This window comes from Corapipo altera, unplaced genomic scaffold (assembly GCF_003945725.1).
Source record: "Corapipo altera isolate COAL_440 unplaced genomic scaffold, ASM394572v1 0, whole genome shotgun sequence".
In the NCBI taxonomy this organism is placed as follows: domain Eukaryota; kingdom Metazoa; phylum Chordata; class Aves; order Passeriformes; family Pipridae; genus Corapipo; species Corapipo altera.
Window position 1 is genome coordinate 77331201 of NW_020884872.1, and position 22116 is coordinate 77353316.

The 22116-nt window shown below is 38.8% G+C and overlaps 2 protein-coding genes across 4 annotated transcripts in view; one reads left to right on the forward strand and one right to left on the reverse strand.

Moving 5' to 3' along the window:
• Positions 1-10272, reverse strand: part of DYNC2H1 (dynein cytoplasmic 2 heavy chain 1) — a 160226-nt gene extending 149954 nt beyond the window's left edge. For both annotated transcript variants that reach the window (XM_027636185.1, XM_027636100.1), the window contains exons 1-11: positions 9208-10272; positions 6655-6825; positions 5562-5697; positions 5126-5244; positions 4424-4568; positions 3418-3650; positions 3042-3176; positions 2832-2945; positions 2523-2634; positions 2255-2379; positions 655-830 (exon numbers count right to left, since the gene is read on the reverse strand). In XM_027636185.1, the coding sequence (XP_027491986.1) occupies positions 655-830; positions 2255-2379; positions 2523-2634; positions 2832-2945; positions 3042-3176; positions 3418-3650; positions 4424-4568; positions 5126-5244; positions 5562-5697; positions 6655-6825; positions 9208-9405 (1664 nt within the window). In that variant the 5' untranslated portion in view covers positions 9406-10272. The remainder of the gene's footprint in view (positions 1-654; positions 831-2254; positions 2380-2522; positions 2635-2831; positions 2946-3041; positions 3177-3417; positions 3651-4423; positions 4569-5125; positions 5245-5561; positions 5698-6654; positions 6826-9207) is intronic.
• The window catches only part of DCUN1D5 (defective in cullin neddylation 1 domain containing 5), a 34064-nt gene that overhangs the window by 7835 nt on the left and 4113 nt on the right, over positions 1-22116 (forward strand). The window contains exons 2-7 of one of the 2 annotated variants that reach the window (XM_027636308.1): positions 10814-10897; positions 13541-13623; positions 16243-16313; positions 16725-16816; positions 21771-21879; positions 21974-22078. In XM_027636308.1, coding sequence (XP_027492109.1) covers positions 10818-10897; positions 13541-13623; positions 16243-16313; positions 16725-16816; positions 21771-21879; positions 21974-22078 — 540 coding nt within the window. In that variant the 5' untranslated portion in view covers positions 10814-10817. Of the gene's footprint in view, positions 1-10813; positions 10898-11187; positions 11212-13540; positions 13624-16242; positions 16314-16724; positions 16817-21770; positions 21880-21973; positions 22079-22116 lie in introns of those variants that run through there. The other variant, XM_027636390.1, reaches the window with a different exon arrangement.

Sequence of the window (22116 nt, forward strand, 5' to 3'; positions counted from 1 at the left end):
TTTTGTAAAATAAAAGTTTTCACATAAGTATCAACTCCTTATCCTCTGAAACTGTAGACAAACACTTTCCAAACGAAGTTTGCAACACAAGAGATTCACACAGAAGCTATGTGGCCAATGAACTAAAACAAAAATTGTTAAAATATATTTTAAAATCCCATAAAGAAATGTCATTATTTTGGGGAACATAATTCATGAAGTTTAAACAGATTTGCTTAGCCTTCTTTAATCTGTACTACTTAGACTGCAGAATTTCTTGTGAATAACAATTAAGTTGTTACTCTACATGTGTCATCTGTATATCACAGCTACTCTCTAATCTCATCTGGTTTCTATACATAATCACTATGTAGGATTACAGTGGATAACAAGTAATAACAGCAAGCAAACCAAACATGTCTTTCATTCCAGATGCTAACAGAAACCTCAGGATTTGTTATTAACACTGTCCTTTATACTTCACCTTACCAACCAAGACTGGCAGGATGATGAAATTGCCATAAATTCTTCTATTTTGTTTCTCCATTCATTCTCAATTCTGTATTTTTTTTAATCTCCTTTGTTGAGTTCTAATGAATTACACCACACTACAGATTTCATATTTAATAAACATAATTTATTTAATAAACATTATTTAAACAAGAATGTATTTACCAAAGTCCTGACTTGGAATTTGATAATTCTGACTGGATATTCCTAGACCAGTCATCAAATTGTTCTTGTTCATACACTTTTAACTGTTCCAGAAAAGAATCTGCACTTCGATGAAAATTTTGAAATCCAGATAAGTCAGACAGAAGTGCCTCTGCCAGCTTGATAGCATCATCCACCTTAAACACAACCGCAAAGAAAAGAAGCTTAACTTCCCAGAAAAGAAAAATCACCACAATAAAAATCACTATTACAAAACATCCAAGTGGGATTAAAAAATTGATTAAAATTGAAAAAAAGAAGTGAATCCTGACTTGTGTCTCAGATGTTTGAATTCTCATTACAGTAAATTGGGTCTGAATAACTTGTCCACCGCAGGTGTCCACCACTATTAAGATACCTCAGAGTATCCCACCTGGTCTTCAGTTAATACTCCATAAAGGTACAGATCTCCCATGAGTCCATTGTATCTATAAGGTCCATGACAGTACTCAAAGGTATTTGAAACAGAGTTTCACATCTATGTGTGGACAAATTAATCAAAGCCCCAGTCAATACAATCAGTGGAGATTTGAGAGCAACTTAAAAATGTAGCACAACCTACATCAGACATAAAAGTGATACACATAAGCTGAGCTAAGTCTTTGGTAGACCAAGCAGAAGAAATAAACCTGAGCTGCTGATATTCTCTCTGCAAGGGACATAACAAAGTAACACCTTTAATACCTCCATCCCTCGTCATGTTCAGCTGAAATGGGCCCTGAAGATTTCTGCAAATCACAGGTAAATGACAAAAAAATGGGCTAATAGTACTGGGTTAATAGTTATTCTGGGATAAGTAACATTTGTTCTCATTAAAATCTATAGTTATTGTAGATGGCACTTCTGTTCACAAAAAGCATTTTGTTTTTCATGGGTCAATGCTTTCCAAAAAATATTCAAAGTTTCCAACTAAAGTGTAAATACAAACTAACAAAACAACGTAAGTCAGTCAAATATGTTTTAAACACAATCTCTTGTAAAAGAACACTGAATTTTACACTTACTTTTACTGTAAAGTAAAAGTTTTACTGTCCATGTAGTAAATTCCCTGGCAGGCACAAACTCAAAATGCACTACTAAGAAATCCCTTCAATTTCAAGAGGACACTACACAGGTTGGTAATAACAAGTGAGAATTACGATGTCAGAATCTGCCTATCTATGAATCCTAAATACAATTTAAAAATGCAAACAGGAGGGTAAAATTTAACAAAAATTCCTCCTCTCTGAGGTTTTTTTGGTTGGTTGGTTTGGGGTTTTTGGGGGTTTTTTGGTTTTTTTGGTTGGTTGGTTGGTTTGTGGGGTTTTTTTGTTGTTGGGTTTTGCTGTTGGGGTTTTTTTTCCAAAAAAAATTAAGTCATAAAAGCAGGTAGCTCAGTTTTTTATAAAAAGACTGTCTTCTGGGTCTATTAATAAAATTCAACTTAGCAAGCAACACCACTGAGAAAGGATCTTGGGAAGCCCACAGTTTTCCTGTGAGGAATTTCCCCATAAAAATGTCAAATACCGTTGTCCTACATTCTATGATAATACTGTCTTTAAATACTAGTGGAATCTGTTACCTTCAGTTCCAGCTGCCGTACCCATACAATATTATTGACAACTTCAGAAAGGTTCTTGCCTGACAGTGGTCCAGAAACATCACCAGGAACACCATGGCATCGAGTTTCAAAGTCTGTCTGATAGTCTAATACAAGCAAAAGATTCATTAGTCCAGAAACCTAACAGAACAACCTTAGTTGTACTTATAAAAATATAATAGTTATACTGACATAATTCAAGAATAAAGGATCCTAGTATTTGCAAAAAAAAAAAAAAGCAATTAAATACCTTTGACATAATCTTGAAGTCCTGCCAGCAATGTTTCCCTTTCAAAAAGCAATTCTTTGCTTATATTTGGATGCTTTATCAGTTCCTTATGTTTCTGAAATATTTGAAGAAGCTGGAATATGAAATTTTAAAGAAGTTATTGCTTTCTACTGAAAAAAAATGAACATGTTCTGACACTACTGATTACTGCTGTTTATAAGTAGTGTTGTCTCTGGTTCTAAGCATTTATTCCTGTGCTCTAAACTCACTACTTAAGAATTCAATAACTTGATCTTCAGGAAAATTTTCAGACTACAAAAATACCCATACCTGCTGAGGACTGTCCTGAATTTCTGAAATAAATTTCTTCAATTTGCTTGCTATTTTTTGTTCTGCTGGTGCAATAATTCTTTCATACTGAACGATGGCTGCTTTCCATAATGGCTAGAGATAATGAGTTCACGTTAGTTTAGGACTATCCATATACATCACAGAAAGACACAGAAAGAATGAGAATAAATTAAAAATTAAGCATTATACCTCTGTGTAAGGATTGTAGTGTACAGGATTTAGGCCAGTAAAGGGTTCAAACACTTGAGCAGGATGTAAAGAATTTTGTTCTCCAGCTGGCAAAAAGAATGTAAGTTTTTCATGCAGTGTTCTAACAGTTAGCACCTATGGGGAAAAAAGTATTTGATATATCCAAAGTAGTTCTACATAAAACTTACATTTAGAAGTACCAATCTCTCTCCTTTTTACAAGAAACTTTTGAAAGGCTCAGGCAAACATAGATTATGGGATGCTGCTATATGACTCTGTAAAGATTATAAAAGTGTTTAACTCTCTTTTTTAACTTGAAACAATATTGTTTAATTCTGTGTCTAATGAAACTGATCTCTATAATTGAAATCTCTACCTCATCAAGACGTTTGCCAAGTTTGGCTAGCAATTCAGGGGAATATTTCTCATTTTTCCATGGATGTAGAGTATAACGTTGCCACAGCTGTCCAGTTAAGTATTCACAAGCTGATACCCACTGCTCACAAATCAAGATGCCAGCCTTTATATTTTCTTTAACACTGTGAAAAGCATCCTCCCACAAATTCAAAGTTGCTAATTTTCTCTGAACATATCTACCTAGCGAGCCACCTAGAAGACAAAAAACGTATAGAAAAGCAAGATGTTATGGTTCCTTAAAATAATTCCTATGCCACATTCCAATCACATTTTTAAAAAACTAGTGTAATGTCTTGATTTCAAACCACACAAATGTACCAATAACCAATTGGTTTAGATTCAACAGATCTCTTGAATATCTCTGAGTTAAACAGAAGTTACTCCAATATCAGAAACTGATGGATTTGGATTTTGAATTCCACACACAAGCACCTGTCCTTATCAGCAGTAATGGCAGTACCTGACTTCCCCCTGCAATCCTTGCCCTCATGCACACACATACTCGGCAGCAGCAGCCAAACTCACTGCCTATTGCCTGTCCCCAAATGTGGGGCTGCTGTTGAGGGAATGAGAAGAAGCAACTTCTCTGCACATCCTGCTCGCACCTTCACACAGACCAAATCAACCTTTAAATGGGGGTTTATGTAAATAAATTTTCTCCTCTGAGAGAAAGACAGGGAGTGCAACAGAAGTATGACAAATCTACTTCACCAGCAGAAACGGATTCACCTCCATCTTCTTACTATCTATCATCTTCCCAAGCATGTATGAAGGTATCTACCAGAACTGGTTGAATTATTGCATACTAGAAGGCAAATAATATTCATGGATCATAATTATAAGAAGTAAGCACCTTAATGCTGTGGGCTATTACTGGTGCCTTTACAAGGAAGAAGGCTTTTGCTCAAGGAATCATTCTATTTTTTCTCAACTGTTCATTCAATAAAGACTACATAAAGGTTTACCTATTACATCCAAGAGATTATGCATGCGTGACTGTGGATAAGGATCATGTTCTGTTTGTCTCCACACACCATCAACAGTATCCTTGGTACTCTCCACCAAATCCACAGCTTCAAATAATGATAGAGTATCCAAGTTGTAATAATCCTAGAAAAAAAAATGCCCCTTAATATGTTTACTTTGCAAGTAGTATTGTAGAAACATTTATAAGTTTCTGAAGCTGGCAAGCGGTATAGTTTCCTAGGGTTTATTGCACAAAATAATATGTCATAATCCTCTTAAAAAACAAGCATTTGTGTAAGTTTATTCATGTGAAGAATTCATTGATATCTGAAGCATTGTTCAAGAAAGCACTTTATGGGTCTTAAAATTTTTGCATGATAGCACTATTATTGTCCTTTTTATAATCTTATGAGTCTATCTCTAGTTCAAAAACTGTAGAATACTGTTGTATTTCTACAGCAGCTCTTAGTATTCAATGGTCAAATCTGTTCCCTATTACATGTTGGCATTCCCACACACCACTGTCACTACAAACTACATGAATGTCATTTAAAGTAAAATTTTTCCTAAGAAAAAATAACTAAATAGTTATATACTCATATATTTGAAAAGAATGTACATATACTAACATAAATTTCAGGGGAAGAATATTTTTTACTAAATCTAGAAATATATCACTGATTGCACAAAACAAAACATACTTTTGCAATGTCCTCAAATAGGTCTTTAAAATATGAAGCTCTCTCTTTACTACACCATTTACTTCCATGACGAGCACATTCTATCCAGAACTGAAATTCATCTGTTGGTGTAAGTATAGCTGCAAATAACAACAGAAAATATTTATATATGAAATAAATTGATTCTTATAAAATATTTTCAGTCAGAACATACTTTATAAAGCAATCTTTTACTATGTAGTTATGTAAATATCTTTCAACTTCTGATTCTGACTAGATACAGTGTAAAGGTCAACTCTGGTCTCTTGGTATAACCATCACTAATTCCATCTACTAACCACAGCCTGCTATACTTCTCACTATGCAGTCACTGGGAAGTCTAGAAATTCAACTTGTAAATAAATTGTTTACTCCTAACTTAAAGTTAATTATAAAAAGATATAACTGCAAAACAAACCTCGCACATCATCTTCACAGAATTTTGTTCCTGTGTAATTAGGATCTGATCTTCTGAGAGCAGTACTCAAGCCAGCTTCAAGTTCACTTAAAAGTTTCTGAAGTTTGGGATCAAATGTTTTACTCCATCTCTCATCCTGTAATGAAAATTTCAAAAATTGTGACTCACATGATAGAGTAATTACTATTTTCCTCCCATTAATCTTAAAAGAAAAAAAAAATCAGATTAAGTAACCAACCACATGGTGGGACAATGTAATATTTTTTTTCATAAAGTCAAAGAAAAGGACCTCATTCTCTTAACTTAACAATTCAGAATAATACTACAAAAAACCCATTTTTATCACAAAATCAAGTCAGTTGTTGGCTTTATAAAGGTACTGTGAAAATGTGTTAAAAATCATTTGTTAGTTAATTGTCTTAAATAAATTTGGACTACTGTAGCATAATCTGGAAATTGCTAGAATTAAATATGAAAAGTTGCTGTGTTTTTCTAATATTATTTTGATAACATTCTCACACACCATAAATTAAAAATATTTAAGTGCTGAAACTCCACTTATTCGGCTTATGAAATATAGTGGCCGTGGTTTTTCACACAATCTTCTTCAATAGAACAGAAGAAAAAGCCACCGAAAATTTAAAAAAAAGCAAAAACTATGAAAAATGTAGGTGTAAAAATTAACCTAGAGTCTAGTGTACCTATCTGCCACTTATTAAAGAATCACAGTATGCATGACAGAGACCTATGCATTTCATACAAACTCCAAGAGTATCTAAAAACAAGAAAAGGACACAAGGCTGGCATTACTGTTGGAAAGGAGGTAAAGAGCTATTTTCTTCATTAACCACCCCTGCACAATGTATTCCATGCTTCCAGTCAGGCATATGTATGACCAGAATCCTCCTCTCCTCCTTACTGACAGGAGGTGAAGTACTTTCTATAACTTAGAAATAACGATCACCCTTGTTTAATCTCTTAAAATATTTTGGCTTTAAAACATAAAACATTTAGTTCAAAATTAGTTAACATCCTCTGGAATTTCAATGTCTCGGTATAATCCACAGAACATTTAAATTGGTATATTGCTCACCTTCAGTAGCACTGGTGCAAAAACTTGACGTACAGCTTGATAAAGGGTGTTAATTGGAGAATTTAGCATAGATGAGACAAGAATATTACTATGAAGATTATCTTCTGTAATTACATCAGGTCTCAGCTTAAAGAACACCAACACGTTATTCTCTGAATCAGTAGCCTCAATCTGTAATAATCAGGAAGACAGGATTTGTTTAGAAAACTGTCAGTGACTGCATATTATACTAAATCATGTACACCATTTACACAAACAATTTGTATCAAGAAAAAAAAATAAAATATCATATTACTCCCTCTGGGCTCTGATAACATTCCAGTAGTATCTGATTTGCACAGAAAATGAAAATTTTTATTATACTCATTTCTGAAACCATAGGAACCTGACTTCCAACATCAAACACATAAAGCCTCTTTCAGCATATAATGTCTGTAAATATCATATTTTCTTACTCTATTTTGAAAACTCCACTTCCCACTTTCTGTAGACAAAACAGAAACTCTGTCTTGGGCCTAGAGAAAAATATACATTTTTTTAATTGTATTTTAATGCGACACACCTTTGGGAATATTTTTCTAAATATTCTAGCTATTCTGTATTGTTCTCCTGAGTTTGTAAATACGTAACTCTATTGCAATTCATTGATTTCTCAAGGATAGAGAAAGGTATGGTCCTTTATTAGTCATCAGTCACGATTCATGTTCCCTTCGCAGCCCAATTTATGGGTAAAGTTCCAAATGCTGCCATAAATCAATTACTGAAACGATTTGTGGCTGAGGAGAATTCATAAAACAGTAAAATATTATTAAACATTTGATAAATCAATAGCAAGAAGATATGCAAGCTGAAATCCCAAATTCTGCACAATTATAAACATCTGTATACTCTTTTCTGTTAAAAGAAATGGAGGGATAGGAAGAACAGCTTTCAGTTTTACTGAACAGTATCAGTTTTCGCTTTCTTATCAGCTCTTTAGCTCAACACCTGCAGACATCTTCACTGAGACAACAGGTATGCAGTGTAGCACTGATATGCATCTGATCTCCCACAGCTGCTGAAAGCTGCTTTGTATTTTAGACAGTGGCTCAGCAGCAAACCCCCAAAATTGGTACACATAAATGTTCACTTTTGCCTGAATATAGAATGCACTAGTCTTAACCAAAGAGGCACGTAAGTTGCTGGTCCACAATTCACATGTTAAGGACACATTACGCTCATCTTCAGCGCAGAAAAGATCTGTCACTGACATAACAGATACCACATCCCTGGTCTCACAGCAGAACGACAGGACACATGCCAAGACCCACACTTTGTCTGTACACTCTGTGCAGCAGGCACTACACCATGGTCTGATTATATAGTGACATTGAGTGCACACCACACCCCATGGTATCACTCAGATGAGTCACTTGCTGAACACAAACACTCAAGGCAGGATATTTCACACAATCAACCTAAGATTTGCTCACAGATGGACATATCAGTTTGAAAAATGCATGCTTTAGACAAACGTCCACCTTGGGACTTATGTCAAATATCAGTCACTGTGCCATATACGGGGTCACATTCCCTGCATGGACATTGGCCACACAATCCTTCCATACACCAACAACCAGGAAGAAATCATACAGCAGACTCCACCTGGCATTTGCAGTAAGATAGCATGCCATCCTCCAGGCTGCATTACATTCACACAGTGAGAATACACAGCACACTAAAACTGCATCAGCATGGGCACAATCCACTGAAAAACGTATCACCAGCTAACCATATGGTCTTCACAGACTCTTGGGCCAGAGTCTTGGTTTTAGCTGGGATAAAGTTAACTTTTTTCTTAGTACCTGGGGTAGTGCTGTATTTTGGGTTTAGAATGAGAATAACACACTGATATGTTGGTTGTTGCTGAGTAATGATTATCCGAAGTCAAGGAATTTTTAGTCCCTCGTGCACTGCCAGTGAGGAGGTGCACAGGAAGCTGGGAAGGAGCATGGCCAGGACAGCTGAAGAAAACTGACTAGAGGAATATTCCATACCACAGAGTGTCATGCTTAGTATACAGACTGAGGGGAGTTGGCCAGGAGGCACCAATCACTGCTGGGGAATGGGCTGGACATGGGTGGTGAACAACTATATTTTTGCATCACTTATTCTACTTGGGCTCTCTCACCCCTTTTCATTACAATTATTAACACTATTACCAGCATATTAGTAGTCGGTTATTATTATATTGTTGTTATCATATTTTACTTCGTTGTTCTTATCTCAACCCCCAAAAGGGGTTTAACCTTTTCTTTCCGATTCTCCTCCCCACCGCGGGGTGGGGGGCCACTCAGTGGTACTTAGCAGCCGACCGGGGTTAAACCACGGCAGCCGCCAGTAACTTACAGACACAGAGACCTGCACAGATATTCGCAGCAGGGAGATGTCTCCCAAATCTGCTACCAGTCTTTACGGCCAGTAAGCCTGGGATGACTGCGGGCTCTGCGTTCCCAATCGCACGCCGGGATGCGGTGGACACGCGGGACCCCGCCATGCCGGACACTACGGTACCTTATTGGAGGTGGTGAGCTGCGCGCCCGAGTGCTGTACCACGAGCAGGAACTCGTTGCCGTCGTCGAGGAAGCTGCTCAGCTCCGGACGGGAGTGGAGCCCCGCCGCCAGGGCAGCACAGCATGCCGGATCCAGCCCGAAGTAGTTCGCAGCCGTGGCTGAGATAAAGCGCTTCCTCGGGTCTCCCTCCCCGGCCATGCTTGCCGGGCGCACCCTCTCAGGCAGGATCAAGGCAGAGGCGGATCCAGAGCCCCTCGGGAGCACATGGAGGGACCGGCGGGAGAAGAGCTGGTGGGAAGGACGGCGGAGCACAGGAGGAGAGGCCCGGAGCGTACTGGCGTCCCCGGGAGCCGTCACTATGGTGACCGAAGATGGCGGCCCCAGCGCGCAGGCGGAGTCGGGCCGAGTGGCGCCCGGCAAGGGCCGCTGCCTGCGGAGGGGCGGGAGAGAGGGAGGGAGGGAGGCGGCGGTGACGCGTTCGGCGGTCGGCGGGCACAGTGGGCGGAGAGGGGCGGAGGCGGAGAAGGCTCCGCGCTCGTCCCGCTACCGCAGCAGTAGCCCACAGGTGCTGCCGGGCTTTCCTCTAGCTTCACCGAAGCACCTCTCCTGCCATCAGCTGCGTCACGGTGTCACGGCCGCCGCAGTACTTGGGGTGTTTCACCCTCCCACAGCCCTTCCCGCTCCGTTAGGGATCCGTGCGACCCCCACCGGGAGCCTAGGCTTGTATGCCCGTGGTTTCGTGGGTCAGCGCGGGCGTAGCGATCAACGCCCTGATCCGCGCTCACAGCTGCTTCTCCAGGGGGTTGTCCAGGCGAGAGAGGGTCTCCCCCAACAGCTGTCCTTGGGCTCGGCCGCCGCCCGCACCTCTCAGCAGGCGACTGCCGCAGCCCCGCGCCCGTCCTCAGCGCTGCCCACCCGGCGTCCCCACGGGCCTGCGGGCGGGCTGGGACCTCGCGGCGCCCCTTGGTCCCTGGTGACTAACGCAGCGTTCGCGCTGTCCCGTTTATGTGACAGCAAACGCTCGGCTGTAACGGGCACACGCGCCTGACCCGGCCTGACCCAGCCCAGCCCAGCCCAGCCCAGCCCAGCCCAGCCCAGCCCAGCCCAGCCCAGCCCAGCCCAGCCCAGCCCAGCCCAGCCCAGCCCAGCCCAGCCCCACCGCCCCCCAGTCACACGCCCCCGAGCTGCCCCTGCTGCAGGAGGGAAGGGCGTGCGGCAGCCCCGCCCTCGGAGGGCGGGTCCCGGAGCGGCCCCGCCCCGCGGCGCTGCCACTTCCTGCCCGGCGCCGTCTGTGTCCGGGTCGTTCTCGCAGTTCGCTCCGCAGCCGATATCGCCCGCTTCTCGCTCTCGCTCCCCGTGCTCGCCCCCAGCGCGACACCTGCTTCTCGCACCGGGGCGGCGGCGGCGGCGGCAGTGTCTGCCCGCAGCGAGCGGGGTTGGCAGCGCTCGGAGGGGCTGGGCAGGAGCAGTAGCGGGAGCAGAGCGGCACGGGGGCTCCTCTCGTCTCTCCACCGCCGGTCTCGGGAGGCGGCGGCGGCCGGGGACGTGAGCCCGGGGGGGCCTCGGCCGCGGGCCCCGGTAGCGGGGCGGCCCCGCCCCGAGGCAGGACGATGCCGGTGAAGAAGAAGAGGAAGTCCTCGGGGGCGGCGGCGGCGGACGACACCAGCCTCAAGAAGTGTAAACTCGGCAGGTACCGTCTCGCGGTGCGGCGGCCGGTGCCGGCGGCCGCGGGGCTGGGCCGCTCTCCCGCCGGGGCCCGGGCTGCGGCACCGCCGAGGTTTCCCGGGGCGGCGGGCGCGGTGAGGCGTGTGCGGCCCGCGGGCCCCGCGCAGGGCCTGGGCCGTGCTGCCGGGCACGTCCTGGCGCGGGCCCTGCAGGTGCGGGGCGCGGCGTCCGGCCTGTGCACGACCTGGAACGGCCCCCGTTCCCGGCTGGCTTTGCCTTGGGCTGTACCTGTAGGGTCAGTGCTGACATTTGACCCCGTATCCATTCTATTTCCCTGAGGTAGGCGGCTCTCCTCACTTTACGATCGCCGCTCGTTTTACGTTTGCTAGTGGTCAGAGTGTCTGCGTTAAATCGTCCTTTTTTTCTTCTTTTTTTTTTTTGCGTGTGTGTGTGTTTTGGGGGACTGTTTGCTTGTTTTTTGTTTGTGGGGTTTTTTTGCAGTGAATTGGAAGGATAGGTCAACACTCTCGAAAAGAAGAGCAGGAAAAATTTCTCTAATAAATACAGAAGTCTGAAGCATCCTGTCTCTTAACTATTTTTAAAAGGCTACTTTATGCCATGATACCCGAAAGATACTGTTAAAATGATAAGCCATTAGTGTGGTGTAGCAGGAGCTTTACAATGTGGCTTCTCTAAAGTAACTGTTAGCCTGCTTCATCTGTTAGACCTTGTTAAATGTATCAGTAAACCAGTAGTTAGGAATAATGTGGTGAAGCCCTCAGGATAAAAAGGACTTACGAAATCAACACTGCAGGAATGGCTACTGCAAGAAACAGTGGTGTATGGCCTTTCTCACAGGTTGACTGAGCTTGATCTTAGAAGTACCCGGGCTCTTATTTTGTTATGACTGTTCGTTTTGGATAACTATTGCAGAACTCGCTTTCTGTGGTCATTAGTGACCTTTTAGTTTCAGTCAGTTTATTCATAGCCAGTTAATAACTATTCTTGTGCCAGCATTCTGTTCTATGCAACACTCCTCCCTCATGATTCTGCCTCAGAGTGCATTTGGAGGGAGTGCTTCTGGTTTTTTCATACTTTATTTTGTTCAACTACAACCTAAAAACAAGTTAAATTATTCTGGTTTGTTATACCGACTTTCAGTTTCCTTGCTTATCATAGGTCTTCTCTGCATGTGTTCAGTTTCAGTTCATCTTTCTTGAACACTTTTAACCAAAATTTTATGATCTTAATATCTTTTACTTAAAAAGAAAAAAATCTTTTGATAACTCCTTAAAAAAAAAAAGATTCTACGGGAAGCTAGCAGTTGTTGGGCAAAAACTATGATGTAAATGAGAGTTCATGCTAGCTGATCACAAAATGTTAGATACACAAGCATTTTTGTCATTACATTCTTATACAGCGATTTGTTGGTTTATTCTTTAGTAAAAGCAGCGATTACAAATAGATCTGTGTTAACCTGTATAAAGCCAATAACCAATAGCATATGTATGACTGTTTCTTTCTGGTGACTTGTGTTCCCAGTGGCATTTGGATGGATGTTTGTAGGACACCTTTAATTCTAGCTTTCAGCACAGAAGGCTTCATCTTGAAGAGCGTTGCTTTCTTTTCCAGTGAAGCTTAAAGCGTTACAGGTTAAAGGAGTTAAAGTTGGTCACCCCTCTCAGAATTGAACTGTTATTTTACTGCTTGATGTCTTGATTTTAAAATTGCAATGTGGGAGCTGCATAATTTTAAATCCTCTCATATGATTAACTCTCATCTCATTGTTAGAAATAATCTGAGCTTGTTCTAGAAGTCTGTAACTAGTGTTTTGTAAGACCATGTGTTGGAAAGATGCTGAAACTCCTTACTAACTAAAGATGCTTTTGTGTGGTCAGTGTTTTTAGTGGAGTTAATCAGTTATTCTGTGCATCTTTTAATGAACGATGAATTATGAAAATTCACTTCCTAGGCAAACTGGGTTGTATGTTACATAATGAAGGCAATGTAGTGGGGAAGCTGTGTGTGGTGAACAGCTTCAGTCTTAACACAAATTGCACACTACTGTTCTAGTATACATACCAGACATCTATAGAATTTACAGGTACTTAGTTACATGTTTAGTGTAAACAAATCAATCAAGTTTTCATCCTAAATTTCAATGCTTAACTATAAATAGGCTGACTTTTAAATATGTCAAACTCTGCAGCTTCTATTGACCTTAATGGGATCTGAGCATATTCAGCACTCTTAAAGATCATGCTGCCTATTAGAGACCTAACTTTAAATGCCTGTATGTATAAATATAAGCAGATAATAAGGTATTTTAATTACTGAGGAGTGATATTCTGGCCATCTGTGTGTGGAGTTTTTTGTTTAATATCTACTAGATAACAGTACTCTTGCATTTCAGAAAAAGTAATAGTTGCAATAAATTGGGTTATGAGGTGGTTGCATTTCAAGGTAGTTTTGTGTTCCAGGTTTTAAAATAGGATGACAGACAGTTGCCCTCTATCATATTCAGCTTCACTGTTTATGTATATGGACTTCGTGAAACAATTTAAATAGTTTGAATTAATAATAAACATTTAGGAATTTAATTTTACATTTTTTCTCAAGTCTCATTAAAATAATGCTGTTTATCTTGTGTTTCTATATGCTACTACAGATCACAAGCGTCTGGTAAATTAATAGGTGGAGAGGAACATTTTTCAAGCAAAAAGTGCCTGGCTTGGTTTTATGAATATGCAGGTAATGTGCAATGGATTCATATTAAAAATGATAAAATTTTGTTTTAAACAAATCAATATACCAAATACTATTTGCAATTTGCTTTGTTTTGTGCTGATATATACAGAAAAATGTCCATATTTGCTTCCTTATAACATACACTTGAATTAGTACAGCTTTTATTAGTACCTTCTCAGCATTTGCTCTTTTTCACTTACTTGACCTTACTCTATGCTTTCATTAGCCACCAGCATGCTTGTAACAAATGTGGATAGAGCCTTTTCCAAATCTTCGTTCGTGAAGCCTGGACATGATGATAGCTTTAAAATGAAATACCTGATGTTGGGCAGTACACTGTTGAATGAGGATATGCTGAGTGGTTCTGCTTCTTTCCTTTGAAACTGTCAAGTAAAAGTCAGGACATTGAGAGGTAGTTTAGGTAGAAGCTTACTTAGCTAACTAGATCTTTTTTATGATCATATTGCAAGGCTAGTGCTATAGCTCATGATTTAAGTTTCTTAGTTTTCTATTTCATAAAACAAAATAATAGATACTTATACTGTTTTTCCTGTTTGAGAATCTGTCCTAGCATTTTTGATATTCTAATTAACAAATGTTTCATTCCAAAAGTATTGGAAGTAGCCTCTTTTAAGTAACTCAGAATTGCCATCCAAGTAATAGTTGCTCTCAGTGAATATGCAGTGTATTTTGCAGAATTTATTACACTATTACTGCTATTTATTGACCAAATATATGGTTACAAAATCAGGATTTGTAAATTGTTATTAATTTCTTGTCTAGTCACTACTTTAGGTCCATCATAACTGGTCAGTAATTAAAACTCATTAATGGCCACTTCTCAGTATGAAACAAGCTGCTGATTTATGTGCCAGCAATTAGTTTGACTATATTTATCAGGACTGATATTTTCCTTACAGTCTTTCCACAGCAATGAACTACTATTATTTCTAGTAATCTGCTTTTTAATTTAAGTTTGAGGCATGCACTTCTCTGGAGTAAAGAGTCTTTCCTGAGGAAAATAAGAATTCTCAGTTAATTTTCTTCCGATAAATATGGTTACGCTTACTTTTAATGTCTGGAAATTTTATCTTTGTTATTGAGTCAAGAATTGAGTGTGGGAGGTTTTACTTTGTTAGTTAACCAGTAATCAAAATATGCCACATTGGAGATTAAATGTTTTCACTGAAAGATAAAACTGCACACACACATGTACATACATACATACATACATACATACATAAAAAATGAGTTGTGCATATGATTTCTGGACCAAAAACACTGATTCAGGTTTATACTTGTCATTACCAGTGGACCCTTGTATGTGTTTCTCTTCATAACTTAAACTTGTATTTCTTTTTAACACATTCTATGTAACAGTGTTTTGCCTTGCTTACCTAGGCAAAATGTTCTTTGCAATATTTTTCAAGAGGTACAGTTTAATGATCTTAAATGTCAGGTGCATTTTATTTTCCTGTAAAAGTAGCCATTCTCAATGGTTTTTATTGACAATGTTCTTATTTCACAGTGAGAAGTTATTCAAAGTGCATTATCCAAACTCTTACAAAGAATTCTGCTTACACTAACCACAGCAGATACAGATGAAGTGAAGAAAAGTATCATCAAGGGCTCTGTCTACATATAAGTAGTAAAATTTGCCAAAAAATCATAAAATGGCATGTCGTTTTAGAAGATAAAACCTTTTCCTTTTACATGGGTTCATATTTGTTAAAACAATGTTAACATAATGATACAAGACACATCAAAATACTGTGTCAACAGGCCTTCTAATAATATTTGGCTGCCCAGTAGGACTCATTTTTGGAACAGGCTTAGTGGAAATAACTGAAACCAGAGAGAGATTTAGAGAAAGAAAGTGCTGTAGAGTGTCTCTCTATGCGCTCTTTAAATGTGCTATTTTGCTGCATTTTGGAGGCGCTTTTTTTGTGTTAAAATGGAGAAGTGACAGCATAACACTAACTGTTGTGGTCTGAATCAAGTTATTTCATTGCAACTGTAAACCTTTTTCTGCCTTGTACGTGACTAACACACTTAGCATTTCTCTGATTTATTGTTATTACTTTCCTTATATTACTCAGCATTATAAAAATAACCTTATTATTTGCAGATTCACCCTCTTCTATGTTAGTGCAAACCCATAATGTTAGCACCATTGAAAGAGTGATATCTGTAATAGCTCAGATCGAATTAAATTTTTTGTTGTTCATAAATTAATTCTTCAAAGAACATTATTCATAGAGTAGTTTCAGCACAGAGTAGTGGTAACCAAGTTGTCTTAAAAATAATTGACTGCCACAGTTATTGGAGTTGAGCTACATAAATAGGAAGCTCAATGGAGTCTTTTGAAAACTCACATAAAAAACTACAATGGCTTGTCTGCTTTTGTAGGGAGGTTGCACAACACAAACATTGTGGTGTAGTACGTAGCATACACATCTCCACACTGCAGTGGTAGAATAACTCTAACATAAAAACTACTTAATAGTGTAATTCAGTGTTTTTAAAACTGCCTGTGTGCAGTATAGCCTAGTTATTGTGCATAACCCTTGTGAACGGTGAATGTTACATAGATTTCAGTCTAGTGTGGTTTTGGCTTTGAAGGTCCTGATGAAGTTGTGGGTCCCGAAGGAATGGAAAAGTTCTGTGAAGACATCGGTGTTGAGCCTGAAAATGTAAGTTTCTTGCACGGTGCTAATAGCATTTTAAAAGAGGATATTGGGTGAGGTTAAGTTCTGTGTAAAACTCTTAAGTGCACTAAGTGAAGAGTTCATCTTCCTGCTTTTAGGAGCTGTTCTAAGATATCTCAGCTGAATACATCACTTATATTTGGTGTGTGCGGGTTTGGGGGTTTTTTATTATAGTAATATTTCATTTTCAGAAATTGAAATTATGGGGAAAATTGCATGTAGCTGAATTATTTAATAATAATAAATATAAAGTGTAAGCATGTGCAACACTTCCTAGAATGTTTGAATGCTTAAGAGTTTTATTCTTGAACATCAATAAATCAACCTTTTCTTACATACTGACGCCTTTTTCTCTCCTCTTCCCTTTTTTTTTTTTTTTTTTTTCGCTTTCCCTAGATTATTATGTTAGTTTTAGCCTGGAAACTAGAGGCTGAAAGCATGGGATTTTTTACCAAGGAAGAATGGTTGAAAGGAATGACCTCATTACAGTAAGAGTGTTTTTACATATATAATAGAACGTTCTAATTTTATAATTGTACCAGTAACTTAATTATTCTTGCTCTCAGTTTCTTGTACGTTGGCAATAAGACATAGAAATGCTTGCTTTTAGGTCTGGTCAACAACTACAAAGTGAATCTGATGAATTCACTCAAATAATTAAGTTATTGTCTAAACCTAATAAGTCAGGTTTTGGTGGCTTATTTTTCTTACAAAAATATGTTAAAATATCATTCTAATTAGCAGACAGATAAGTAGATTTGGAAATGCACATAAGCGTAGTTCAGCACTGATATTCTGGACAGATTTTACTGATTTCTAAGCTTTGTAGATAAGGACAGCATTGATAATAGTTTGGCTATTAGTGTTATTTATTAGATGCGTGTCAGAAGCCAAGGTTAATGCTTAGTTTAAATAACACCTTTTCAATTTATAAATTAACTTATTACTCTATTGTTAGTTAGAATTTTTGCTGAATTAATGTTCTGCCTAAAGAGATTGTTTCTTATGTTAAACTAATCAGCTTTTTGTGAGGCTTAGTTCAGTTGTTACTTCTTGTTTGTTCTTCGTGGAACTACTTATGGTACTTGAGTGTTTTAAGAGCAGCTTATTATGACACTGCATTCAATATTAAAAATGTCAGGGAACTACTATTGCAGCTACAGCACAGCGGGAAAGAGAGGGTGATTTGACCATTGCCCTGTCAGTTCTGAATTAGTTTGGGAAATTGTATTGGGCAGATACTCCATAGTTTCAAGTAATCAGAGGATACATTACTTTGACCTGACTCTTAGCTCTCATTTGATTTGGGATCAGGCTTCTGGTAGGTGCCTTGATTGTTTTGTGACTATCAGCAGAAATTTAGTAAGAGCTGGTATGAGTAAATTGCCTGAAATCTGGGATGACAGAGATTAAATTATGGTTGCATAGTTTTTCAGATGTGGTGGGTGGGTATTGATCTCTTCTCTGAAGCACTTAATTTTTATGCCCAAATTGAAACTTTCAAGAGTTAACCGGTCTCACAGAGTTCAAACACAAAGATGTATGAAATCAGGAACCTTTTCTGAGCCAATGTTATAGATTTTGTTTCTAATAATCCTCTGTGGTTGGAAATCTTCTGATTCTCTTAAGAACGGAGCTGGTCATGCTGTAGCCTAAATGTGTTTAAGACTGAAAATATGGTGCTACTGTGCATTTTTATATAAACAGACTTGTGATCAGACCACTTACCTAAGCCTAAACCAGTTAACCTGTATGTTCTACTTCCCCTGGCGTGCTCTAATAAGCAGGCTGTAGGCTAAGCAGCTGGATGAAGCAGTGACACATAAAGCAGCTGAAGATGCATTGACTTAAAAAGAGGTGCTGGTTTTGGCTGGGAGTGAGCAACTGGCTGTGTATGCTTACTTGCCAGCTAGGGTTAAACCATGATAAAAGAACATAAGAATCTGTATACTTGTGCTGTTCTTCCTTGCTGGGAAGAAGGATCATATTATGGGATTCTGTCTGGAATAGGGGAATCTAGTTTCTCTGGAAAGGCTTGACAGAAACTTTGAAGAAAAAAGATTTTATACTCCAAGCAATAAGATATTGCTACATTCTTGCACAGCATTTTTTGTAATTTTTTGCATGAAGAAATAAGATGTAAATGCATTAAAAGCCCAGAGTGTATTCTAGTCAGTTATATTACAGAGTCCTTATTTCAAAATATGTGAAATGTCACATAAGGTAATTGCGTGAATAGGGTTGGGTAGAATTCAGCTCCATAGTAAGACACCTAAATGTGTGGTATATATGTAAGAGCTGGATTTCTTAAACTCTTACTGCAATATTTGGAGATCTAGTCAGTGTAATGAAGCCTAGGGAGGTATTCAGTTTGCCCAGAGACCTAGTGAGTGGTTACCTGAATTGCTGTTACAGACTGCTTAGCTATTCCTCTATGAATAACAACACTAAAGCTTAAGACACCTGGATCTAATATACAGTTTAGATGGCAGCATTTGGGTGCCTGAATCTTAAAATGACATTCTTTTTGTGTGTAGTTTCATAACATGCAGGAGAAGTTTGTTCTTTAGAGGCAAGAAAAATAAATATATGACAAGGTAGACCCTGTTGAAATTAAGAGTGAACTGAGCACTAAACAGCAGCTTATGAGACTTAAGCAACTTATGAGAGTTAAGACATACTAGGCTTGAGACTATTCCCTGAGTAAGCTGTGAAGTTTCTAGTATATGTGTATGTAAGGTGAATTCTGCTCCTTATCATATATATGTGTGTGTGTGCATATACATATATATGTACATGTATATGTGCAAGCTGGGTGCCTGAAACTCTTTCCATAGTCAGCACAGAGAAACAAGTACCTCTACTGGGCAATATATTTCGGTTACTTTAAACACCTCCTTAGGGTGAAATATGTATACTACCATTAAATGCTTTTGGTTTAACTTCTGTATACATCTTACTGATTTTTCTTTTTAGAAAAAGACAAGCCTCTGTGAATAACTATGACATATAAAACATTTCAATATCTGAGTAGGAGTTATTGAATCATCACTGTCCATTTTAGCTATGCCTCAAATGATCTCTTTACCTCAACAGAGATTAAAATACATCTGCTTTGTGATGCTAATTTAAGTTTTGTTATAAATGTGCCATAGGGATGTGATGAGAATGTAGTAAGCTAATGTCTAATTTTGTTCACCTTGAGGTAGCATTATTTAATGCTATTTTTCAGTTAAGGCAGAGTGAGAAATCACATGTTTTTCTAGTCTCTACAGAAGTTTGGTGTTAATTCATTTGTGCTAATTAGAAGGTTGTTCTGATTGTTAGATTATTCGAAGTATGGGTGACCTCAGTCACCTTGTTTATGGTGCAGCTGCACAAGCAGCTGTATCTTTGTAAAAGAGGAGTTTGACAACTCCTTGCCTTCCTTCAGAAAGAAAGTCTGTGGCCAGGTATAGAATGGCTTTAACAGAGACGTGTCCCTGCATTGGGATCCAGAGGCTGGTGATGCCTGTCTCAGCATGACCTGTTTGACTGTTTGGTTTTAAATGATGATAATAAATAGCTCAGGAGTCTTGAGGCTTAATAATTGCACATTTTCATACCAACTTTTTCAAAAGAATCACTTCTGCATTAAAATACACGTAACCAATAATACAGTAGACAGTAACTGGCATTTTACTTTGCACTTAAATTTGTGATAATTTGAACAATTTTAACAGTTTTGTAAGAAATTTAAACATGTTGAAATTTGTGTTTACCAATGGTATAGTAAAATCTCAGTAAACTATATTTAGCAAAATGTGCTGTAAACCCACCTTAAAAGTAGCTTAAATATGTCACTAGTACACTAACAACATGAGCATTTACGTAGATGTTAAATAGGTGGATTTGTCCTGAAACATACAGGGCATTCTACTGGAAGTATGAAGGTTCGAATATGGAAAGAAGAGATATGAATGTAAGATGAGATTCCTTTCTAGCATAGCATAATGCTGTTTTAAGGGTTAAACAGGGGTTTAAGGGTTAGACCAATTAGATTGCTGAAGACAAAAAGAAGTAATTTTATCTTTAATTAAATTTACCAAAGCTTTTTTAACTAGAGTTCTTTTCAACTTCATGTATGGCTTATTGAAGAATATATTAGTTCTGTCATCTGAATATGTAGCCTAATTAGCTAATAGTTTTATTTATTTAGCACTGATCATGGCTAGGACTCAGTGCTGCTTTAGATGGATGCTGCTAGAGACAAGAAATAACAAAAGGCTGCATCAACTGGAATTGCTACATTTCTCTTGTCGAAGTCTGAGAGCGACAGACTGACAGACAGCTGTGCATACACAGGCTGGTAGACTTGGGGAACAGGAAGTATCAACTGTGGGCAAAGTACAGCATCTCAGCAACCTGCTTCGGTCCTCCAGAAGGGCCCTTGCTGTGGGCCTATGTGACAAGTCCATGTGGAGCTGTTAGAGATGCAGATGTATTCTCTGAGAGGCAGGCTGCGAAAAGGGGGACACATGACCAAAGGAAGTATTTATGTACCTCTGCATTTCTGAAAGTATTGCTTCTGTCACAAAGGATACAAGGCAAGGTAGATTTTTTTTTTTTTTTCTAATCATGGCAGCTGTTTTATAAGAATAAAATGTAACAACTGTTCTTTTGAGTGAGTCTTTACTGCAGGATTAGCAAGTGTAAATTACATTCTCCTTTGCCATTATGGGAAATCTAACCCATTTTCTATTTGAAAACAAAGTTCCTTGCTGAGTAAAATACATGGAGATCTTTTCTGCCAAAGGGTTATTTTTACCAAACTGTTATCCTGTCAACTAGCAAACCTGGACATTCTCTTACAGACCTTGATTTTTCATTTGAATAGCTACTGACTAATTCAGGTGGTAGGTTTATCAGAGCTTGCATTTATTGGTCATAAAATATGAGCAGGCTGTTATGTTTTGCAGAGTGCCAGCTCACTCCTGCCATTTGTAAACACACACTTGAAAACTACATGTTTAGGGTTTGTTTTTCCCAAAGAGATATGGCATAAAGCTAGATTTTGCCACTTAATGCACACTGAATACTCTTTTTCTCCAAACTTTCATAGTGATTGAATGATCAGGTACTGCTGGGTATGAGTGTGCATTGCAGACTATGTCATAAAAAGACTGCTATTTGAGAAGTAAAGCAGACATATTATGTTGCTGATATAGTTAAAACAAAAAAACTCGCTTACAGAAACCAGAATTCATCCTTTCAGTCAGCTGCAAATGTTAAGCATGTTCAATATTCTTTAAATCACTTTTATAGTATTACTCCTATACATCTGATGATTGTATTTTGGTGACTTTAATTTTTTGTTTGCTGGCCTTTTTTTTTCATTGCCTAAATGTTGTGTTTTGAGCTTCTAATATTATTTGTTGGGTTTTGTGTTTTGTTTTATTTTAGGTGTGACTGCACAGAAAAATTACAGAGTAAATTTGATTTCTTGCGATCACAGTTGAATGACATTTCATCCTTTAAGAATATCTACAGATATGCCTTTGATTTTGCAAGGGTAAGACTACTGGAACATTAGAAAAGTTCTTACTTTGTTTTTTCAGCAAACTTGTACTTGAGTGGTTTCCTTTGCTTTCTTTAATTAACCTTAGGAAAAAGACCAGCGAAGTCTTGATATTGATACTGCGAAGTCCATGTTAGCTCTTCTGCTTGGAAGAACTTGGCCACTGTTTTCAGTATTTTATCAATACTTGGAGGTACAAGTTTCCTTGACTTTCTGAATGATGGCATAGTA